Source organism: Athene cunicularia (genome assembly GCF_003259725.1).
Source record: "Athene cunicularia isolate RWA chromosome 1 unlocalized genomic scaffold, athCun1 chr1_part2, whole genome shotgun sequence".
NCBI lineage: Eukaryota > Metazoa > Chordata > Aves > Strigiformes > Strigidae > Athene > Athene cunicularia.
In genome coordinates this window covers 20,947,550-20,964,575 of record NW_020799092.1, presented here as the reverse complement: position 1 = coordinate 20,964,575, position 17,026 = coordinate 20,947,550, and the positions used below count along the sequence as shown (strand labels likewise).

The 17,026-nt window shown below is 38.5% G+C and overlaps 1 protein-coding gene and 1 long non-coding RNA gene across 2 annotated transcripts; both read left to right on the top strand.

Annotated features, from left to right (window-relative positions):
* The first annotated feature begins 6 nt into the window (after positions 1–6).
* Positions 7–12,950, top strand: PARP11 (poly(ADP-ribose) polymerase family member 11). Its single transcript, XM_026868323.1, has 8 exons — positions 7–25; positions 3,620–3,748; positions 3,847–3,967; positions 5,220–5,295; positions 6,799–6,871; positions 6,959–7,089; positions 10,954–11,105; positions 11,548–12,950. The coding sequence occupies exons 2-8, from the start codon at positions 3,623–3,625 to the stop codon at positions 11,859–11,861; spliced, it is 993 nt and encodes a 330-aa protein (XP_026724124.1). The 5' UTR covers positions 7–25; positions 3,620–3,622; the 3' UTR covers positions 11,862–12,950.
* Positions 1,765–13,051, top strand: LOC113491416. The gene is made up of 3 exons (XR_003400398.1): positions 1,765–1,776; positions 3,257–3,258; positions 12,942–13,051. It is a non-coding gene; the product is annotated as an uncharacterized LOC113491416 (long non-coding RNA).
* The last annotated feature ends 3,975 nt before the right edge of the window (positions 13,052–17,026 follow it).

Here is a 17,026-nt window from a genome sequence, read left to right as displayed (position 1 = left end):
GGGCCCGGGGTGGGCGGCCGATGCGGTGAGTGCGGGCGGGAGGGTGACGGGGGAAACGGCCGCTCCTTTCCTCTTTTTCCTCCTCCGCCCGTCGCCGTGCTACGCGCGCCCCGCAGGCCGCTTCCCTTCCCCACCGCCCCCGCCGGCCGGCGCGCTGCCAGGTTGGGGAGGGGGGTGGGGGGCGTAGGCCACCATCTGCGGGGAAGCCGAGGGCCCGGTTGGAGGTCTGGGTCGTAGATAGGCCGCTCCGCCATGTCCCTGAGCTCCGGTGGGGTCAGCCCTGGAGGTGGGCGGTCAGGGGGCTGACTGCGACGGTGCTCCGCTGCAGCACAAAGGGGGTAAGTGGTGGCACAGCTGCGGAGGGCATTGTCATTTCACGCTGTGTCCTGTACTAGTGCTAATGCTCTTCCTTCACACTGCCCCTCCCGAGCTCAGCACTCTTACCTCGGCCAAGTCTCCTGCTCAGGTACTTTGTTCTCTTAAGGAAGAGCCACAGAGTCCTTTAGCACTGCTGGTGTTCCCACCAGGGAACTGTACAAAGTTGATGTTTGTAGGCAAAAGAGTCTTTGGCAATAAAGCACAATCTGCCAAATGGAAGTGGACCACACAAGAAGGCAGACAGATTCACCCATCAGGATGCTTCTGTATTTTTTACCTTGAGGGTGGTGAGGCCCTGGCACAGGTTGCCCAGAGCAGCTGTGGCTGCCCCCCTCCCTCGAAGGGTTCAAGGCCAAGTTCGACCGGGCTTTGAGTGACCTGGGCTAGTGGAAGGTGTCCGGGCATGTCCATGGCAGGGGGGTGGGACTAGATGATCTTTAAGTTCCCTTCCAGCCCAAACCATTCTGGGATTCTACATGCAGTAAAGCGTGTTTATTATTCAAACTTAGAAATACTTCTGGGAAAAATGAGGCAATGCATTACCAGTAGTACTAAAGCCGTTCAGTCACAGCACAACACGCAATGAGCATTCACTCTGTTCAGGAGGATCCTTTTGCTGTCAGAGTGTGTTTAATTTGAGCTGTTCTCATATCTCCTGAACTGGTAGAAACGGTGCTAATAATGGGAGCTGAGAGGCCTTGTGTTATAGACAGCACTGCTAATAAAATCCTCATTGCTGTATCTTATGATAGTTAACATCCTGTCATCCAAAAAAAACCACTGAGATTTTTTTGGCTCGCTGTACATCCATTCAGAGCTTCTTTTGAACAAAAAGCTGCCTGCTCCTTATAAATGGTGTGGGTTTGATTTTAAATTCAGCAATAAGTTGAGCAATGTCCTTCAAGCATTTTGGATTCATATCACCTTTGATAACAAGCTATCGGTTTTGTGGCTTTACGTGTTCATGCCTCTTGGTCATTCTTCCATACTTCAAAGTATCCTGGAATCTACCTGCTTCCCCTGGAGTTCGTGATGAGGGTGGTACATGTGGATTGAATGTAACATTTTTTAAAGCTATGGGAATAACTGTCTCCTTAGTTAATGATTTATTCTGAAGGCAGTGTTGCCCCCAGAGGAGTGTAAGTGTGTTGATGGGGCACAGGTGATCACACCTTAGCTGTAATGTGTTCAAAAGGCATTACTGATTTGATTGATCAGATTAACTAATGCTGGGATGGAGCTGAGGTCTGGCTGTTTTAGTGGGAACATGAGACTAAATGTTACCAAAAAAGCCTGAATTGCTTTCCTCTTAGCTTTAAAACGTAGACTACCTCTGCCTTCTCTCTGTAGAAGAGAACACAACCAAATAGTCATCTGAGAGGAAGAGTCAAGTTGAAGGTGAAGGATTATCATCAAAAGATGTTGGCCAGTTGTGCTTTAAACACGAAGAGAATGTAGGCTCTGTGACTTTGTATTGCTGTGAGGAATAGAAGAGATCTTGGCAGATGCCCTCTGAAATAGAGAATAGTTTTTCTTATACAAATATTTTTCTATGCAGCTGATGTATCTTTAGTGTAGTTCTGCTTGAACTTGAGGCAGTTATCCATGTTTGTAGCCTTCCATCTGTACTAAAGTAGTTTTGCCCTCAGATTCTACACTTTAAAGATGTGTTGTAAAGGTCTACTTCTGTTTCCCCTGTTATATAAGCATCTAGATTTTTGTAGCCCATTGGAGCTTTTGATGATACAGTCTCTAGCTATTACAAAGAGGTTTCAGGGATTGTTTTTCAAACAACCACAGAGGGTAGCTTGGGAAAAACAAGGGGGAGGGATAGTGCTAGAATTGCCTTCTGCTCTCAGTAGCACTGGCCAGCTGGTGCCTACTTGTCATCTCCAGTATTTGCTTCTTCAGGTCTACTTTTTTCTGGGTTGAAGTGTCCAGGAAACAAGTGAAACATGTCTGGGCTTACTTGTGCTGGAGGGTGTTGTTCCATTTATTGGAAGCAAAAGTTGAGCTGAGGAAATTGTTGAAAGAGTGCCAGTCTTGGTTAAGCAGAGGGGATGAATTGCTGACCTTTTCTGGGAGTAGGGTGAGCTGCTTTCTCTGACAGATTCCCCTATACTACTTAACGTTTTTGCTGGGAGGGGAGTGGCAAACAGGGTGGACATGTTAGGAGATACATGCCTGTAGAGTCAAGTACTTTCAGAATTTTCAGGATTTTATTGATGAATGAAGGAGGAGCTGCAATCTGGCAGGGACTGTTCTAAAGGTATTTCAGCATAGCTCTTGGTAGGCTTGATCTTGTCTGCCTGCTTTTTGAACCTCCGTAAACTTGTAGCATCCACAACATGCCTTGAAAAGGAATTCCACAGATTTACATCTGTTTTATGAAGAAGTTTCTCTTTTACTTCTTTTGAACTTGACACGTGCAGCCTTTGATATGTGTCTCCTTATGTTGGAAGAAAATTTGATTCATTATTCCCTATTCAGTTTTGTCATGGTTTTGTAGACCTCTGCTGTATCATTTCCTCAGTCCTTTTTCTTCTGTCAGGCAGAACCCTAACTATGATAGTCATTGCTTGTGTGGAAGCTGCTCTGGCTTTTGGTGTGAACTTTCTCTGTAATTACAAGTACAGAGTACCCGTCATGTTACTGTATCATTTCTAAGTAGGTGCATTAGGGGGGAAAGAAACCTTCATGCAGTGTTGAGGAATAATGCACTGTGGACATGCACAGTTAAATAATTATATTCTTTGTCTTAGTTTTAAATTTTTTTCTAATTTCTGATATCCAGTCTAATTTGTTAACTGTTGGTGAGTACCTAGTAGATGTTTTCATCAGAGGCTATCAGACGTAAACCCAACAGCTCATTCCTGAGTGGTACGTAACTTGGAGCCTGTTGTATATATGAATGGCCTTGTTCATATAACCATCAGTATGAAATTTAACACTTCTCTTTGATCTGATAAAGCCTATAGCGCTTGCCTTTACTGGCACACTTACAGACATTTAGAGAGTTTTGAAAATGTTTAACTAACTTAAAGGATAATACTGATTAAGTAGCAAATTGAGAATTTTTCTCTAAAAAAGAGAAAACACATCTTCCCTCCACCTGCCAAGGAGGGTTTTTTTTTTAATTATTGCAAATTTAATTTATTTTGCTTTTTTGCAAATTTCTCAAATAATGCATTTTTGCAAATAGTATCAAAACTTCTTTTGTGTATGTGTGTGAATATTTCAGGAAATGCTTCAAAGGACATCAGAAGATTTTCTTCCAAAGATGGAAAGTTCAGTTGAAGCAATGGATACCTCTGATACCCAGTGGGGCTGGTTTTATTTGGCTGAGTGTGGTAAATGGCATATGTTTCAGGTAAATACCTATGAAGCTATATTAACTGTGATGTACACCATACATCAAACTACCTATTGCTGAATTTGTCTAAATGTTCTTTTTCATTTATTTTGAAGAGCGATTCAAACAGTCATTGCTCTGTTAGCAGTGAAGATATTGAAAGGAGCTTCCAAACAAACCCACATGGTTCTGTTTCTTTTACTACTGCGAAATTTAACTACACACTAGACTTTTCAGGTATGTATCATTTCACAGAGTAAATTTAAATAACAGATGCCAGATGGACCAGTTCATTTGTCCATTCAGCAAATTATTTACCATGTATCTAGTGAAAAAACTTGTGATTGGAAATGTCTTCTGTACTAGAATGTACATAGGAGTTTTTAGAAGCAGCTGCTGCCCTGTTACATTTTCTGGTGTGGTTTATTAATAAAGTAGCATGTCTTGTTTAGTAGCTCTCCATCATGTTAGTGCTGCTTACCTCAGCTGTAGATGATATGTAGCATACATTGGACTGGGAAGTTTAAACCTTTTTTCTTTAACTTGCAACTGTTTGTAAGGTTGAAAAGCTTCTGCTCAGAATCTGTATAAGAAACATTGATAGGAAGGAAGCTTTCTGCAAAATACTGCTATCAAAGTGATTTTTATAATTCATCAGGTAGTTGAAGTCAGTTCTTTTGTCAGAATAACAAGAAGATAGGCAAAAGGATTTTTTAGTAGATTGTAAAGGTCTCACTTATGCCATGCTTGTAAATTACAGTTACAGGATTCTAATGTATGTACCTAATTATAAATTAACCTGTCCTTTATTGAAAGGTGTATTGTAATGACTTCCTTTATTTTTTTTTAAATTTTCCATCCATAGATTGTTTATTTTCTGATTAAATTATGAAACAGGTATATGCTTAAATATAGAAGCCTCTTCGAAATCAAAGAAAATAATAGTATTTCAAATACGGAAAGTGGAGACAGGGTAAAACAGTGATGTACTGGGAGTAAAGTAGTATGTAACAATATAAGAAGTTTTGTATTTACTTGTGATGAAATGTTTGTTCAAAATAACCTTTGTTTCGTATCCAGAATAAAAGCATTAAATGCAAACTCTAAGCAACAATTTTTATGTTGCTGTTTGTAGGTTGTGATGTCTTGCATTAAGGATAGTAGTAATGTGCTTTGTCATCCTAGTTGTATTAAAGTCAGTGGAAGTTTTGCCAGTGATTTAGTGGAGGTGAATGTTAGATGGGTATTTTAACAATAAATGTTTTGTTTGTGTAATATTTGCACATTAGGCCAACTCCTATAAATAACAGTGATTCTGAGGCCAGTATTTAGAAATGTTTATCAAAAATGCGGATTTGTTAATTGTGGAAATAGGGATTCCTGTCAAGCAGCTGTGGGAGTAGTAATGTTATTTTAATGACACTTAAATATTTCATATGCTATAGATGAATTCCAGAAATTTTCACCCTAACTCTTGTTTTATGCTCAGTGATGAAACAAACCAACCTAACGACCCTTAAGCAACGTCCAATAAAGCGAGCTCCCTTTTCTATCAGTGCTTTCAGGTAAGGAAATAAATGGAAGACTCCTTGTTTTTATTTTATTCCTGCTGCTTCTAAGTAAAATGAAAGAAAATTTTTATATTTATTTCCATTTTGCATCAAACAATTTGAGAGGGGAATTGAGGCAGGAGAGCTAGTCAAGTGAAGGAAGACATTTCAGAGAAGAATGACAAAAGAATTTTTAGTTTGCCTTTTTGTCTTTTTTTCTGAGAAAGTAAAGAACTTGTAGTGGAAGAGGCAAGGCATACTGAATACTGCTATCCTTAAAGCTCTGCCTGACTTTAGCTGTTGGAGTCCCTTGCTGTAAATACTTGTTGAATCAGAATTGCTGGAGAAGCAGCAGCAAAAAGAGTCGTTTTTTCCATTGTAATAATGCCTTCATAAATCATTAGGAAGTATTATTGTAACAGCAAAAAAGATTGAGTTCTATTTTCTTGCCTGTATGTTTTAATTATTTACTCTAAAATGATTTGAAATTACAAGAAATTGCATCAAAACAATTGCATATTGTTTTATGAGTCTAATTGCTTTAGATTATAAGTTTCTTACCATCTGATCAGATGTAAAGCTGTGTTGATGTAAATCTGATACTCACTAAACAATAAACTGATCTATGCAGTGATACTACCACAGGTGAGATGTACTGTTTGGAATACATGGGGCTTTTTCTCCAAATAGTTTCTTAGAAATAATTTTAGTTCTGAATTGTAGTCTGGTTATACTTTCAAAAAGAAATTTGGCATTTGTAATAAGAAATGTAGTAGCAATCTTTTTACACTGATATTAAAGAAGGGTTGTTTTTTTGAAGTGTCAACTGCTTATTTAATGGATGTTTGCTGAAGAGTGTATGCAATAATGTAGCAATTCACTTGTGTTTTTTTGTTTCTTGAGTAATTGCATTCAGTACCCTCTTTCCATGTTATGACACCATTTCTTACTTTCGGGAGATTGCTTAATTTAGTCCTGGTTTTAAGACTTAAAAGCTGCTATGTATGTGGTCTGTAAAGAGTTTAAAACACTCTTTTTTGTCAGAGTTTAGTTTGGGTTTTTTTGAAAAACAAATTCAATTACAAATGTGTATTTCTAACATGATTCTTTTAAACACTTCAGATGAGGGCTCAGTTTCCAGAGACTTAGGCTAGTTGTAGTTCCTCATAGTTTGGAATGTCCAGGCTTATCTACACTCTCACATTTCTAAATTAGTGTTGCTCTCCTGATGATGTGGACCTTTCTGACCATCTCTTCTGATTTATATTCCTACCTTTTGTTAGGTAGGTGTTTTATTAAAACTGTTCATTACTGTGGTTTATTTATAATAACTTAAGACAGAATTTGAATGCAAAATAACACCTCTTAAATTTACCTGCTGACAACAGCCTTTGAATTACAACCCAAAGTAGTTTTGTATAAGTTTGGGGTGGTTTTACGTACTGTATTGTTGGGAGCAGGACAGGAAGAAAATGCTTCATGTCTTTGATACATGTTTTTACCTTTTTTTGTTTGAAGTTTCATCTGTGAAAATGAGGCTATCCCTATGCCATCACACTGGGAGAATGTAAATACCGAGGAACCATACCAGGTAAGAGTTGGTATGAAAGTTGGTCAAAATCACATTATAATAAAATAATGCATCGAATTGAAATTGTACTAACCTCTTTTTTTCCAGCTTATTCCATTGCAAAAGAAAACAAATGAATATAATGAAGTTTCTAGTCTCTTTGGAAAAACAATGGATAGCCACCGAATTAAAAGAATTAAGAGAATACAAAATCTAGACTTGTGGGAGTTTTTTTGCAGGTGAGATTATTTCTAAAAAACAACAGTTTTAGGATTGTTAACGAAGCAAATCTTGAAGGCATGTAGCAAAAATATGTTTAATTGCTTTCATTATTAATGAAAATAAATGTTACTCTTTATCTCTCTCAAATTTTCTTATTTGTCATTCCTCTGTATTCATAATCCCATATTCAAGACTGTAGCTTCTGCAGGTGCAGAAATGTAATACTTGTAGAAATGCATTACATGTAGATGTAGCACAGATAAAACTGATGCATTAAAGATGTTTAGGATGTCCGTGTGGTAGATGCCCATGATAGTTACAGTGAAGTAAGGAGAGCAAAAATAAGCTTTCTGTAAAATAATTCCTTGACAGGCTTGTACTATTTTAATTTTTAGTGAACAAAGCAGATGAGTATCTGTGGCTTTTTTAATTCTCTTTTATAAATATATAGTTCTCAACTTTATAAAATCTAGGATAGAATTAAGTGTCCAATTAGCACATATTTATGTAATTTCTTTACGTTTGGTGTGCTACAAAAGCTTTTACTAAGTTCTCTGCTTTTCCCTCTTAATATTGTGCTGTCCCAGAAGAAGGAGGAAGTGTGAAGTTCTGTTTCCACTTATTTCATAGTATCAGTCTCAAGCAGTTGTATTTGGCAAAAATTATTTGTATAGCCTCTAAGAAGGTGTACCTATGAGAATCAGTTTTAAAGATTTATTACACTATTCAAACCAACTGAACTAAGTTAAATAATGAGGAAATCACTTAGCAGATGTATATTTAAAAATTGCGTTGTTGTATGATTTTTTGAAAGATGTAAAATTGTTAATTTAAAGCTGTGTCATGAATATGCATAAGGAAATTAAGCTCTTGGTTGAAAGAGTTAACCTCTTGGTTAAGAGAATTTTCTTGATTGCAAATCTATTTGGTTATATTTACTTGTTTGGTTGTATTTACTTGTTTAGGTATTAAGGCTTATGTGCTTGGCCTTGTGTTTCAAGATCTACCTTTCTACAAATAAGTTTCTGGAGAGGTATATTTATACCATCTTAATACCAATCTTAATTTTTGAGAATAGGAATACTAAGCAGACTTCAAATTAAATATCCTTTGAATCTCCAGTGGAGATGACAGCTGGGGGCAGAAGATGACCTTTTTTGCTTAGCTTAGGAACTGATGTCATTTGGAGAGTGTGCTACTTTTGCTGACTGGTCAGTGAGTAGAATTCGTGGTTTAAGAACTCTGAATCTATGGATACTATGCTAGAATATTTTCAAAAGGCAAAACTGAGAATGGGAAATAGAATTTCATACATCAGGAGTATTATGGTCATCCGTATATAACTACAAAACAAGGTACTTTTTAGTACCTGTACGATATAAAAATATGTGGAGAAAAGTCATTTCAGTTTTAAGTTTTCTCCTGTGTCAAAAAAAAAAATACAACTAACAGTGAAAATTTCGAGAATAAGTGTATGCAGTTGAGACTTAGCTTAGGGTAAATTACAGCCTTGGATTAGTGGATTTACACACACTGGTGAAGAAATTATTGCCCAGTGGTATACTACAAAGAAGTAGCTATTCTAGCATTACACATTCACTAAAAGTTCTTTTGGTGTTCCATATGGGAAAGTAAAAGTAACAGAAGTGAAGTAACAGAAGTGAAAGTAACAGAAGATTAATTTTAGTCTAGTATATTTTGGTTTATACCTCTCAGTTTGGAGCTGTAGAGGAGTAGAGCAAGTGGAAAATGGTGTTTGGTCAGTGTTATTGCTGACCATCTTTAGAAAAGCTTGTGTGCTTGCATATGTACGAAGAACATGTCTCTGGGTATTTAGTTTTGGTTTAGGTTTCTCCTTTATTCAGTGAACTGGCTGTATGAGAACCTTCCGAGAGGTGGATCAACTTGTTTTTGTTTTACTGGATTAGCTTGTCACTGCTGGTAGAAAGTGCCAAGACAAAGTTTTTTTTAATAAAAGTTGGATTCCTTGATTTCTATTCCAAATCTACAAAAAGTCCTGCTGTGGCTTTTCTGCATTCTGCAGACCCAGATTCTCAGTGTGCTCAGTATATTCCCCTACTTATGAGGAACAATTGCTACTTAAACTGTTGTGGTTTTGAGCAAGTGCTTTGTTTCATTGATAAGGTCCGTGATTAAATTTGAGCATTGCTACATGATGCGTTATTATTTGCATCATTGTAGTGGCCCAAACATGCCTGTTCCCATATGAATGACTATTTTAAATTGGTTTTATGAAATCAACTAGTCGGAGATAATGAAGATGTTACAGAACATTTTTGGACAATTGATTATACACCTTTTCTATAAATTTGTTCTGTTCCCCTATTTCAATAGAAGTTACTCTAGGCTACCTTATATACAGAGATCAGCAGCCAACAGTAGAGGGCTGCTGACTGAAAAATTTCAAATGTTCAGGATTACTAGTCCTTAGCTCAGAGGTGTTGCCTCACACAGGTAGTTTTCTCAAGATGCAGGGAGTCTTGGCTCCTGGGTTTTGTTGAATTGCTAACAGGGTGGAACTTGAGTGCTGGAACCTCTCTGCCTCTGACACTATATGTCACAGATTAGTGAAACCTTCCAGATGCCCTTGAGATTCTACTGACATTCTTCTGATTTGGAAAGCAGATTTAGGGGAAAAAAAGACACACAAAAATTAAGTTTCCAAGACATAGTTATTTTAGTTTGCGCTAAATGGAAGAGAAAAAAACAAGCTCAACCATAAAACAGAATAAACACATCTTTCCAGCTAAGTACTGCAAGATTTTCAGTTCTATGAAATGTAGTTATTTACAAATAATGCATAATTGCAATGTAATGCCATTAATACGATGAAGAATCTTTGGTGCCTGTCTCTTTCCTTGGACCTGGTTGATAGGACTTCCTCAGACTGCATCTAAACTGTAGGCCCTGAGAACACTTCTCCAGTTCAATTGTGCACTCCAGTTATAAACAGATTGCTTAATCTGGTAAATCTAAGTATATGCACGAGAAACCTAAGTATGTAGCACAAAGCCCCTTGCACTGTGGCTTTTATAGGAAGAAAATTCAGGTATGTAGACAAGAACAAAGCTATGATGCATTCCTACTCATCTTTGGACATTCAAGGGATCATCACTATGAACAGCTCTGTGATTTAGACACAGCTCCAGAGTTTACTTCTTCATGGATCTTAGGAACACCCAGCTGACAGAAAATGCTTAAAAAAGATTGATGGAAAGTGTGTCTGTTCTTTAATTGAAGGTATTCCATGGCCTTCTGCCCATGAGACTGTAATATAGGTTCACCTGTAGTATAATTCTTTTCAAAATTCTGGACTGATGTAACCCTCTCAATGCATGACTTCTCTGTTTTAGAAAGTATGTGAACCATAAATTTAGAAAACAATTATGAAATCATTTTGAAGTAATTTTATCTAAAAATACAGATAATTTTATTTTGAATATTTTTGCCACATTACCTGGGTAATTATAATCCACTAACTTCATTGTCCATCTCACCATGCTATTTAAGTAGGTGGAGGAGGAAAAATGCCTTTCTTTTAAAAAATGTATTTGCAGAAAATGACCACAGTGAAACTAATGCCAAATGAATACTGTTGATAAAATTGGTATAAAAGTCCTTTTTACCTAATCTTGGATTACTTCTGAAAATGGTCCACAGCATCCAGAAATGTGTGATTTCTAACCGTGTACCTTAAGCATCCTGATCTCTGTAGAATTCTCTACTAGAATCATCTAGACACTTGTGAAAGTGGAATGTATGGAGTGTTTTAGGTCTGTTCCCTCTGCAGTATTGTCAGAGTACTAACTTAATTTGATTGTACAGATGTTTGTAATGCTTGTGTTGTGTGTTCTCTGTAGGAAAAAAGCACAGCTAAAGAAGAAAAGAGGTATCCCAATTATTAACGAGCAGATGTTATTTCATGGCACCAGTAATGAATTTGTAGAAGCAATATGCATTCATAACTTTGACTGGAGAATAAATGGGATGCATGCTGCTGTATATGGAAAAGGTAAGTATTTTTGTCACATACAACAGTTTGGTAATCTTAACAGTTCAAAATTAAGTGTTCCCCACAGTGTGTTCTTTGTGATGTTCTCCCTGTGTTTATCTAAGAGCTGTTTAATATAGCTTTGCTTTTACAGCAAGTGTAATTAAGAAGGTTAGGATGCAGTGAGGAATGTAATTGTCTCAACTGTCTGGGAGGACCAGGGAGAGTGGGGAAGGATGTCCAAGCAAGCAGATCACAAGACAATTTTCCTACTAAAGTGTTCCCACTAGAAATATTTGGTCGTGTTGCTATAATCTTAACAAGTTAGAGGAAGAAAAAAAAAAAAAAGATTGCTAACGAACGTAAAAGAACAGATATCTTTCATCATCCTAATAGCTAACATGCTCTAGTAGTTAAGCTGTCATGATAAGAATGTAATCAGATATTTTTTTTTATTTGAAAGGGACCTATTTTGCAAGAGATGCATCATATTCCAGTCGTTTCTGCAAAGAGGACATGAAGCATGGAGATACTTTCCAAATACATGGTGTGAATCTGCAGCCTCATCTGCATAGACCAGATAAAGTTATGTTTCTTGCTCGTGTATTAACTGGTGACTATATCAATGGTGATTCAAAATACATGAGGCCTCCTTCAAAAGATGGAAGTTTTGTGAACTTGTATGACAGCTGTGTGGATAATACCTGGAACCCAAAGATCTTTGTTATCTTTGATGCCAATCAGATCTACCCTGAGTACTTAATTGAATTTTGTTAAACTTGAAAGGAGCTGAACTGAATGTTGTTTGTGTCTTTTTTGATACTTCTGTTTCTTTTCTAAAGACAACAAGACAAAAACATGAAGCGTAAAAGGAGAGAGGTGAAAGAAAAGCTGCATATGTTTATGGAGGAGGGAAGCTATTTAAGAGAGATTGTTGAACTGTTTTAAAGAAATGTAAACTTTACTAATGCATTTTTCCAATGTAGGGATTATGACGAATTTAAGATTGCTTAGTGAGCCTTAAATATATTGGGCATTGATAAGTTTTCAAAGGCAAGATTTATGTTCTGATTTTTTTAATATATTACAAGTATTTATTCACGTGGTAGAAATATGCCTGTAATATAGTATGCATAAGATGAAATTAATTTTTTTATAAAGATTGTCTGTAGAACACAAAAATAACAAAAACAACGACGAAAAACAAACCCAGGGGACTTGGCTACATATGTGTGTATGTCTGTGTTCTGTAGTACACGTTGCTTTGTGTTTGGAGGTCTCTTAGTTAGGTTTTTTCTGTAGGTTTAGAATCCATTCTGGAGAAAACTGATGAAGGAGCTATAAAGTTCACCAGAGCTGTTATTTTTAACTTTAGGTACATTTTACTGTAAGCTTCAGTTATATACTTGCAAAGATTTAATCTTATATTTGCAAGATTACAAAACCCTTACACTAGGATTTGGACTTTGGTTTTGATGGAGATGAGGCACATAAGCTTTTGTGGTTGTTAATTGTTTGGTATGTAGCAGTTGAACTCAATGTTGAGATACCAGCAGTGCCATACACCTTTCCAAGTTCTTATTCTATAGAATTTTTACCTTGTTATAGTATGTATGTGCGTGTACTTACATTGATACTGCTGTGCTTCTTGCCTGGTCAGAGTTTAAGAAGCACTTGGTGTTTGTGCACTTTTTATTACTGAAGGCAATATTTAGATTAACTTGACTGGAAATAATACAGTTAAACTAACAATGAAAACTTCAAAAGATGCCATCCTTTAATTTTTAAACACTTTAATAGAAGGCTTTCGATAACACTTGTGTAGAACAGGTTTGCATAACAGGCATTGTTGTAAAGGTTTTTTTCACATGTAGAAAGAGCAAAAGAGACAATATTTGGGTAAAGAACAAACGACTACCTAAATACATGATGAGCCTTAGGAAGTGGCTGATTCAGTAAAATGTGCTGAAATGTTAAACAATTTCCTCTAAAATTGTATCCCTAGTGTTTGTTAAAGAAACTAAGGAGCACTAAGGGACAGTAATGCAAGTCTAAGTGGAAGCATCCCAGGCTGCTTCTTTGACTATGACCAGTAACAAATCCCCATAGAAATATTATATAATTGTGGCAGATACAAATGATCCGTGTTAGTCTGTCATGGAACGATTAATGGACTTTTTGATCCAAGGCTGTGTTTAAAATCTGTTCTATTTAAAAGGCACTGCAGCTGGCATCACCAAGTCTGCTCAGAATCACATTAAACTTACGGAACTAAAAGCAGAATATGACTACATATCTGGCATCATAACTGAAGATGCAAAGATCTCTTCCTTCTTCTTAGTGCTGTTTGCCTGTCTGTGGATCTTGCACAATTTGGGTGTCTGTATTTGTAATTCCATGGCAGCTTTTCCTTTTGTTCTGTTCCTGAACTGTTTAGGACTAAGATGTGTTTCCCTTTATTTTAGTGAAACAGAAAGTGTGATCTCTGATTCCAGTTGGAAACTCTAGGTTCTACTGTCGTAGGCATGATTTGTGTTTGATTCACTGCTATGCTGTCGGTGTGAAAGGCACATTGTTCCTCATGTTGTATAAAATATTTAATAGCAAATGATCCAGGGAATTTGTGTATTACTGACTACTTTTTATTCTTATATGGTATTCTACAGAACATACATTTTATGAAACTAACATATGTGCTGTTGTTCCTTTGATTTGGTCTTTTATTTCTTCTGACGTCTGAACTGATGTTTTTAGTTAAGAAGGAAGAAGTTTCTTTTTTGTGTGTGTCTCATGGACACAAAATAACCATAATCTATACTGATCTTTGTGAATTCCAATTGTATGTGTGGTGGTGTCTTGTTTCCTACTTAAATCACTTGAATGGCAGAATCTTAATCGTAACAAATCACCGTGCAGTTGTAGTTTCAGCTGCTCTTTTAACATACTGCTCTGCTTTCTGGTTTCCATTTTTGTGCTGATCAGTCTTGATGCTGAAGGTATCTCTAAAGTAGCCATTCTTTTGCTGACAAGGAGACATTATTATTGTAACTCTACAGGTGGCCAATACAAGAAATATCTGGACTTAAAAGAAACAGTGAAGGAAGAAGGGAGGAAAATACTTTCTTGGACTACGGACCATTAAAGGGAAGGGATTTATTCTGATTTCTGGGGCAGGTAAACTGCTATTTTCTGTCACTATTTCAAGTAGCGAAACTTTATGCTCCATTTTCTTTTTACATCAGTGCAAGAGAGCATGTACTGATCTGAGGTAAAGCTTTCTTACTAAATTATTATTGTAGCGGAATATTTTCACATGGGCACAACACTTCAGTATGAGCTGATCTTCTATATCATACTGGCTTCCTGTGCCAGCTTTGCTTTTTAGAATGGGTGTGTACTTCATTATTGCTGAACAGATCTCATTCATCCAAAGCAGTTTGGGAGAGCATCTGTCTTCAGTTCATTTATAGGGGCAGTTTGTACAAACTTTTGTTTTCAACTTAAAATGTGCAGAAACAAAAGGACACAGTTTTAGTTTTTAACAGATGTCCCCGTACCCTCACATCCTGGTTATATGTGGGATACATAATGTACTGGCTGGTGATAGTGACTTAAATTCCAGGAGTACATTGGATGCCAGCTCAGCTGGTAGTTTGAGGACAACTCTGATCCTTTTTAAACCATTATCAGCACAGAAGATCACAGCAGGAAGTCTAAGGTAGGTGGGGATTGTCTTCAGTAATTGCCTTTAGACTAATAAGTAGTTGGTGTGCTTCTCAGCTGCCTATACAAACCATACATTTGATGAGCACATGTCAGTCTTAAAATTCCTTTGACCTGTATGTCCATCAGTGGTGTAACTGATTATTATTAGACACTGTCCAAAACAGCAGACTCCCAGAACAGCATAGGTCTGCTCCAGTACAGCCATCTACTCTTGACAAATCACCAAAAATTGGGACTGACAGATGGAATACTTCGCACTGTGGTTGCTGCTTCTGTGCTTCTCTTGCTTTTCTCCACTGACATAAGCCTGCAGAGTTAGTGAGAGAGTTTAAAAGCATAATCTCTCAGCAGCCAAAATAAGTCTATCCTTGCTTAGCTGCTTTTTTTTTTTTTGGTTTTGTTAAGAGACAGAAACCGCTCACATTACTGATGAATTCACTGACTTGATTTCTGTCGCATACGGAGTAGAAGAACAGGTCAGATTTTTATTTTAATTTTTTTTCCAAAACCACACATTGTATAGTAAATAGACTGTGGGGCACTGGCCCAGACCCCAGGCTCCCCACAGTCGCTGGCTAGTGCAGCTTAAAGGTGCTGGTGAATACGTAGGCACACCCCCGGCACACCAGGGCTGGGGAAAACACAGACTCCCCCCAGCAGCTGGCACCAGGCACACAGGCAGTGACCCGTGGGCCCGCTCCAGTGGCGCTGAGCTCCTTGCTCGCCTCGCTCACGCTGTCCCCGCAGCAGCTGATTTTGGGAACAGACACCGTTCCCACCTCAGGGACGGGGTGGGGGGGTTCCAAGACCCCCACTGGCTCCAGTAGCTGACACAGAGACCCCACTCATCCCAGTCACTGGCACCACAGGCCAGGGGAGCCCACCCCCAGGTCTGACCCCGGGAGCTGGCACCAGCTTCCCCTCACACACAGCCAGGTCTCACCAGTAGCTGCACCGAGTCCTTGCAGCACATGGCACAGAGGGTGCCTGTGCGCAGAGAGATGCTTAAGAAGATATTGAATAAGAAGATACAGGAAGCCAGGCCAGACTGCAGTGATCAGGCACAAGGCTCAGCCAGACAAGCGTACTGACCAGCCCCGGTTTACAGCCGACTGGCCCCACTTACACCCCTTTCTGTCTACCACCCTTTGTTCCTCCCTGCTCCCCCTTCCCCTGCACATCCCCCTCCCCGTGGGTCTGTGCAGCTCTGTCCATTCCTGCGCCCCTCGCAGTCCAGGGTCCCCCCTGTGCAGTATTAGCAGTTGCTAAGTCACAGAATCATCTAGGTTGGAAAAGACCTTGAAGATCATCCAGTCCAACCATTAACCTCACACTGACTGTTCTCAACTACACCAGATCCCTCAGTGCTATTAGAGTCCCAGCTGATCTTCCTGAAGTGGCACCTGTGGTTTCTTCATCGCTCATCAGTTAGTGTGAGTGCTGAGGTTTGTTCCTTGCCATTTCCTTCATGTTTGTTTTGTCAGGTCTGTGTCTCGGTGTATCTTGTTTCAGGTTTCCCCCTTTTCCCCTTAGTTTCCCAACTGACAGGTCCCCAGTCAGATCACCTTCTCACATGCCCTTATCATTGATGTGACTGACCAGGTTTGATGTGACTGTTGATGACCTGACCCAGTTGATGTGACTGACCAGGTTTGATGTGACTGTTGATGACCTGACCCAGTTGATGTGACTGACCAGGTTTGGTTCCCATCGCTGCCTCCCTTATCAAGTCAGTCAGGTTTGTGTCTCTGTATGTTCTTGTTCATGGCTTCCTCCTTTTCTTATTGTCCCTGTTGCATTGGAAAAGGTCCTTGACCAGATACCCTTAAAGGAGTGACACTCTCATTCCACATGCCCTTCCAGATGATTATGCTACCAACATGTCCTGCAGTTCTTGTCCCACATTTGTCCTAATTTGGGAATTTGGACAAGTCACATTTCATTCCTATGGTAAGGAATGCACATGGTAGGATCATTTGCACAGAGCTTTCATCATGATGCCAGGACAAGAGACAACCAAGGTGAACACAAAGACTGGAAGCTTGCAGTTTCTTGTGAGTGGATCTTTAATTTTAAAGGGCCCATTGGAATGTACAGAAGTATTTGGTGTATAGTAGAATAAGCAAGAAAAAAATTGCAGTTTAATGATGAGTGAGTGTACAGTATGGAAAAAGATGTCATGGTTGAAGCTTCTCACAGGGGCCACTGCTATATCC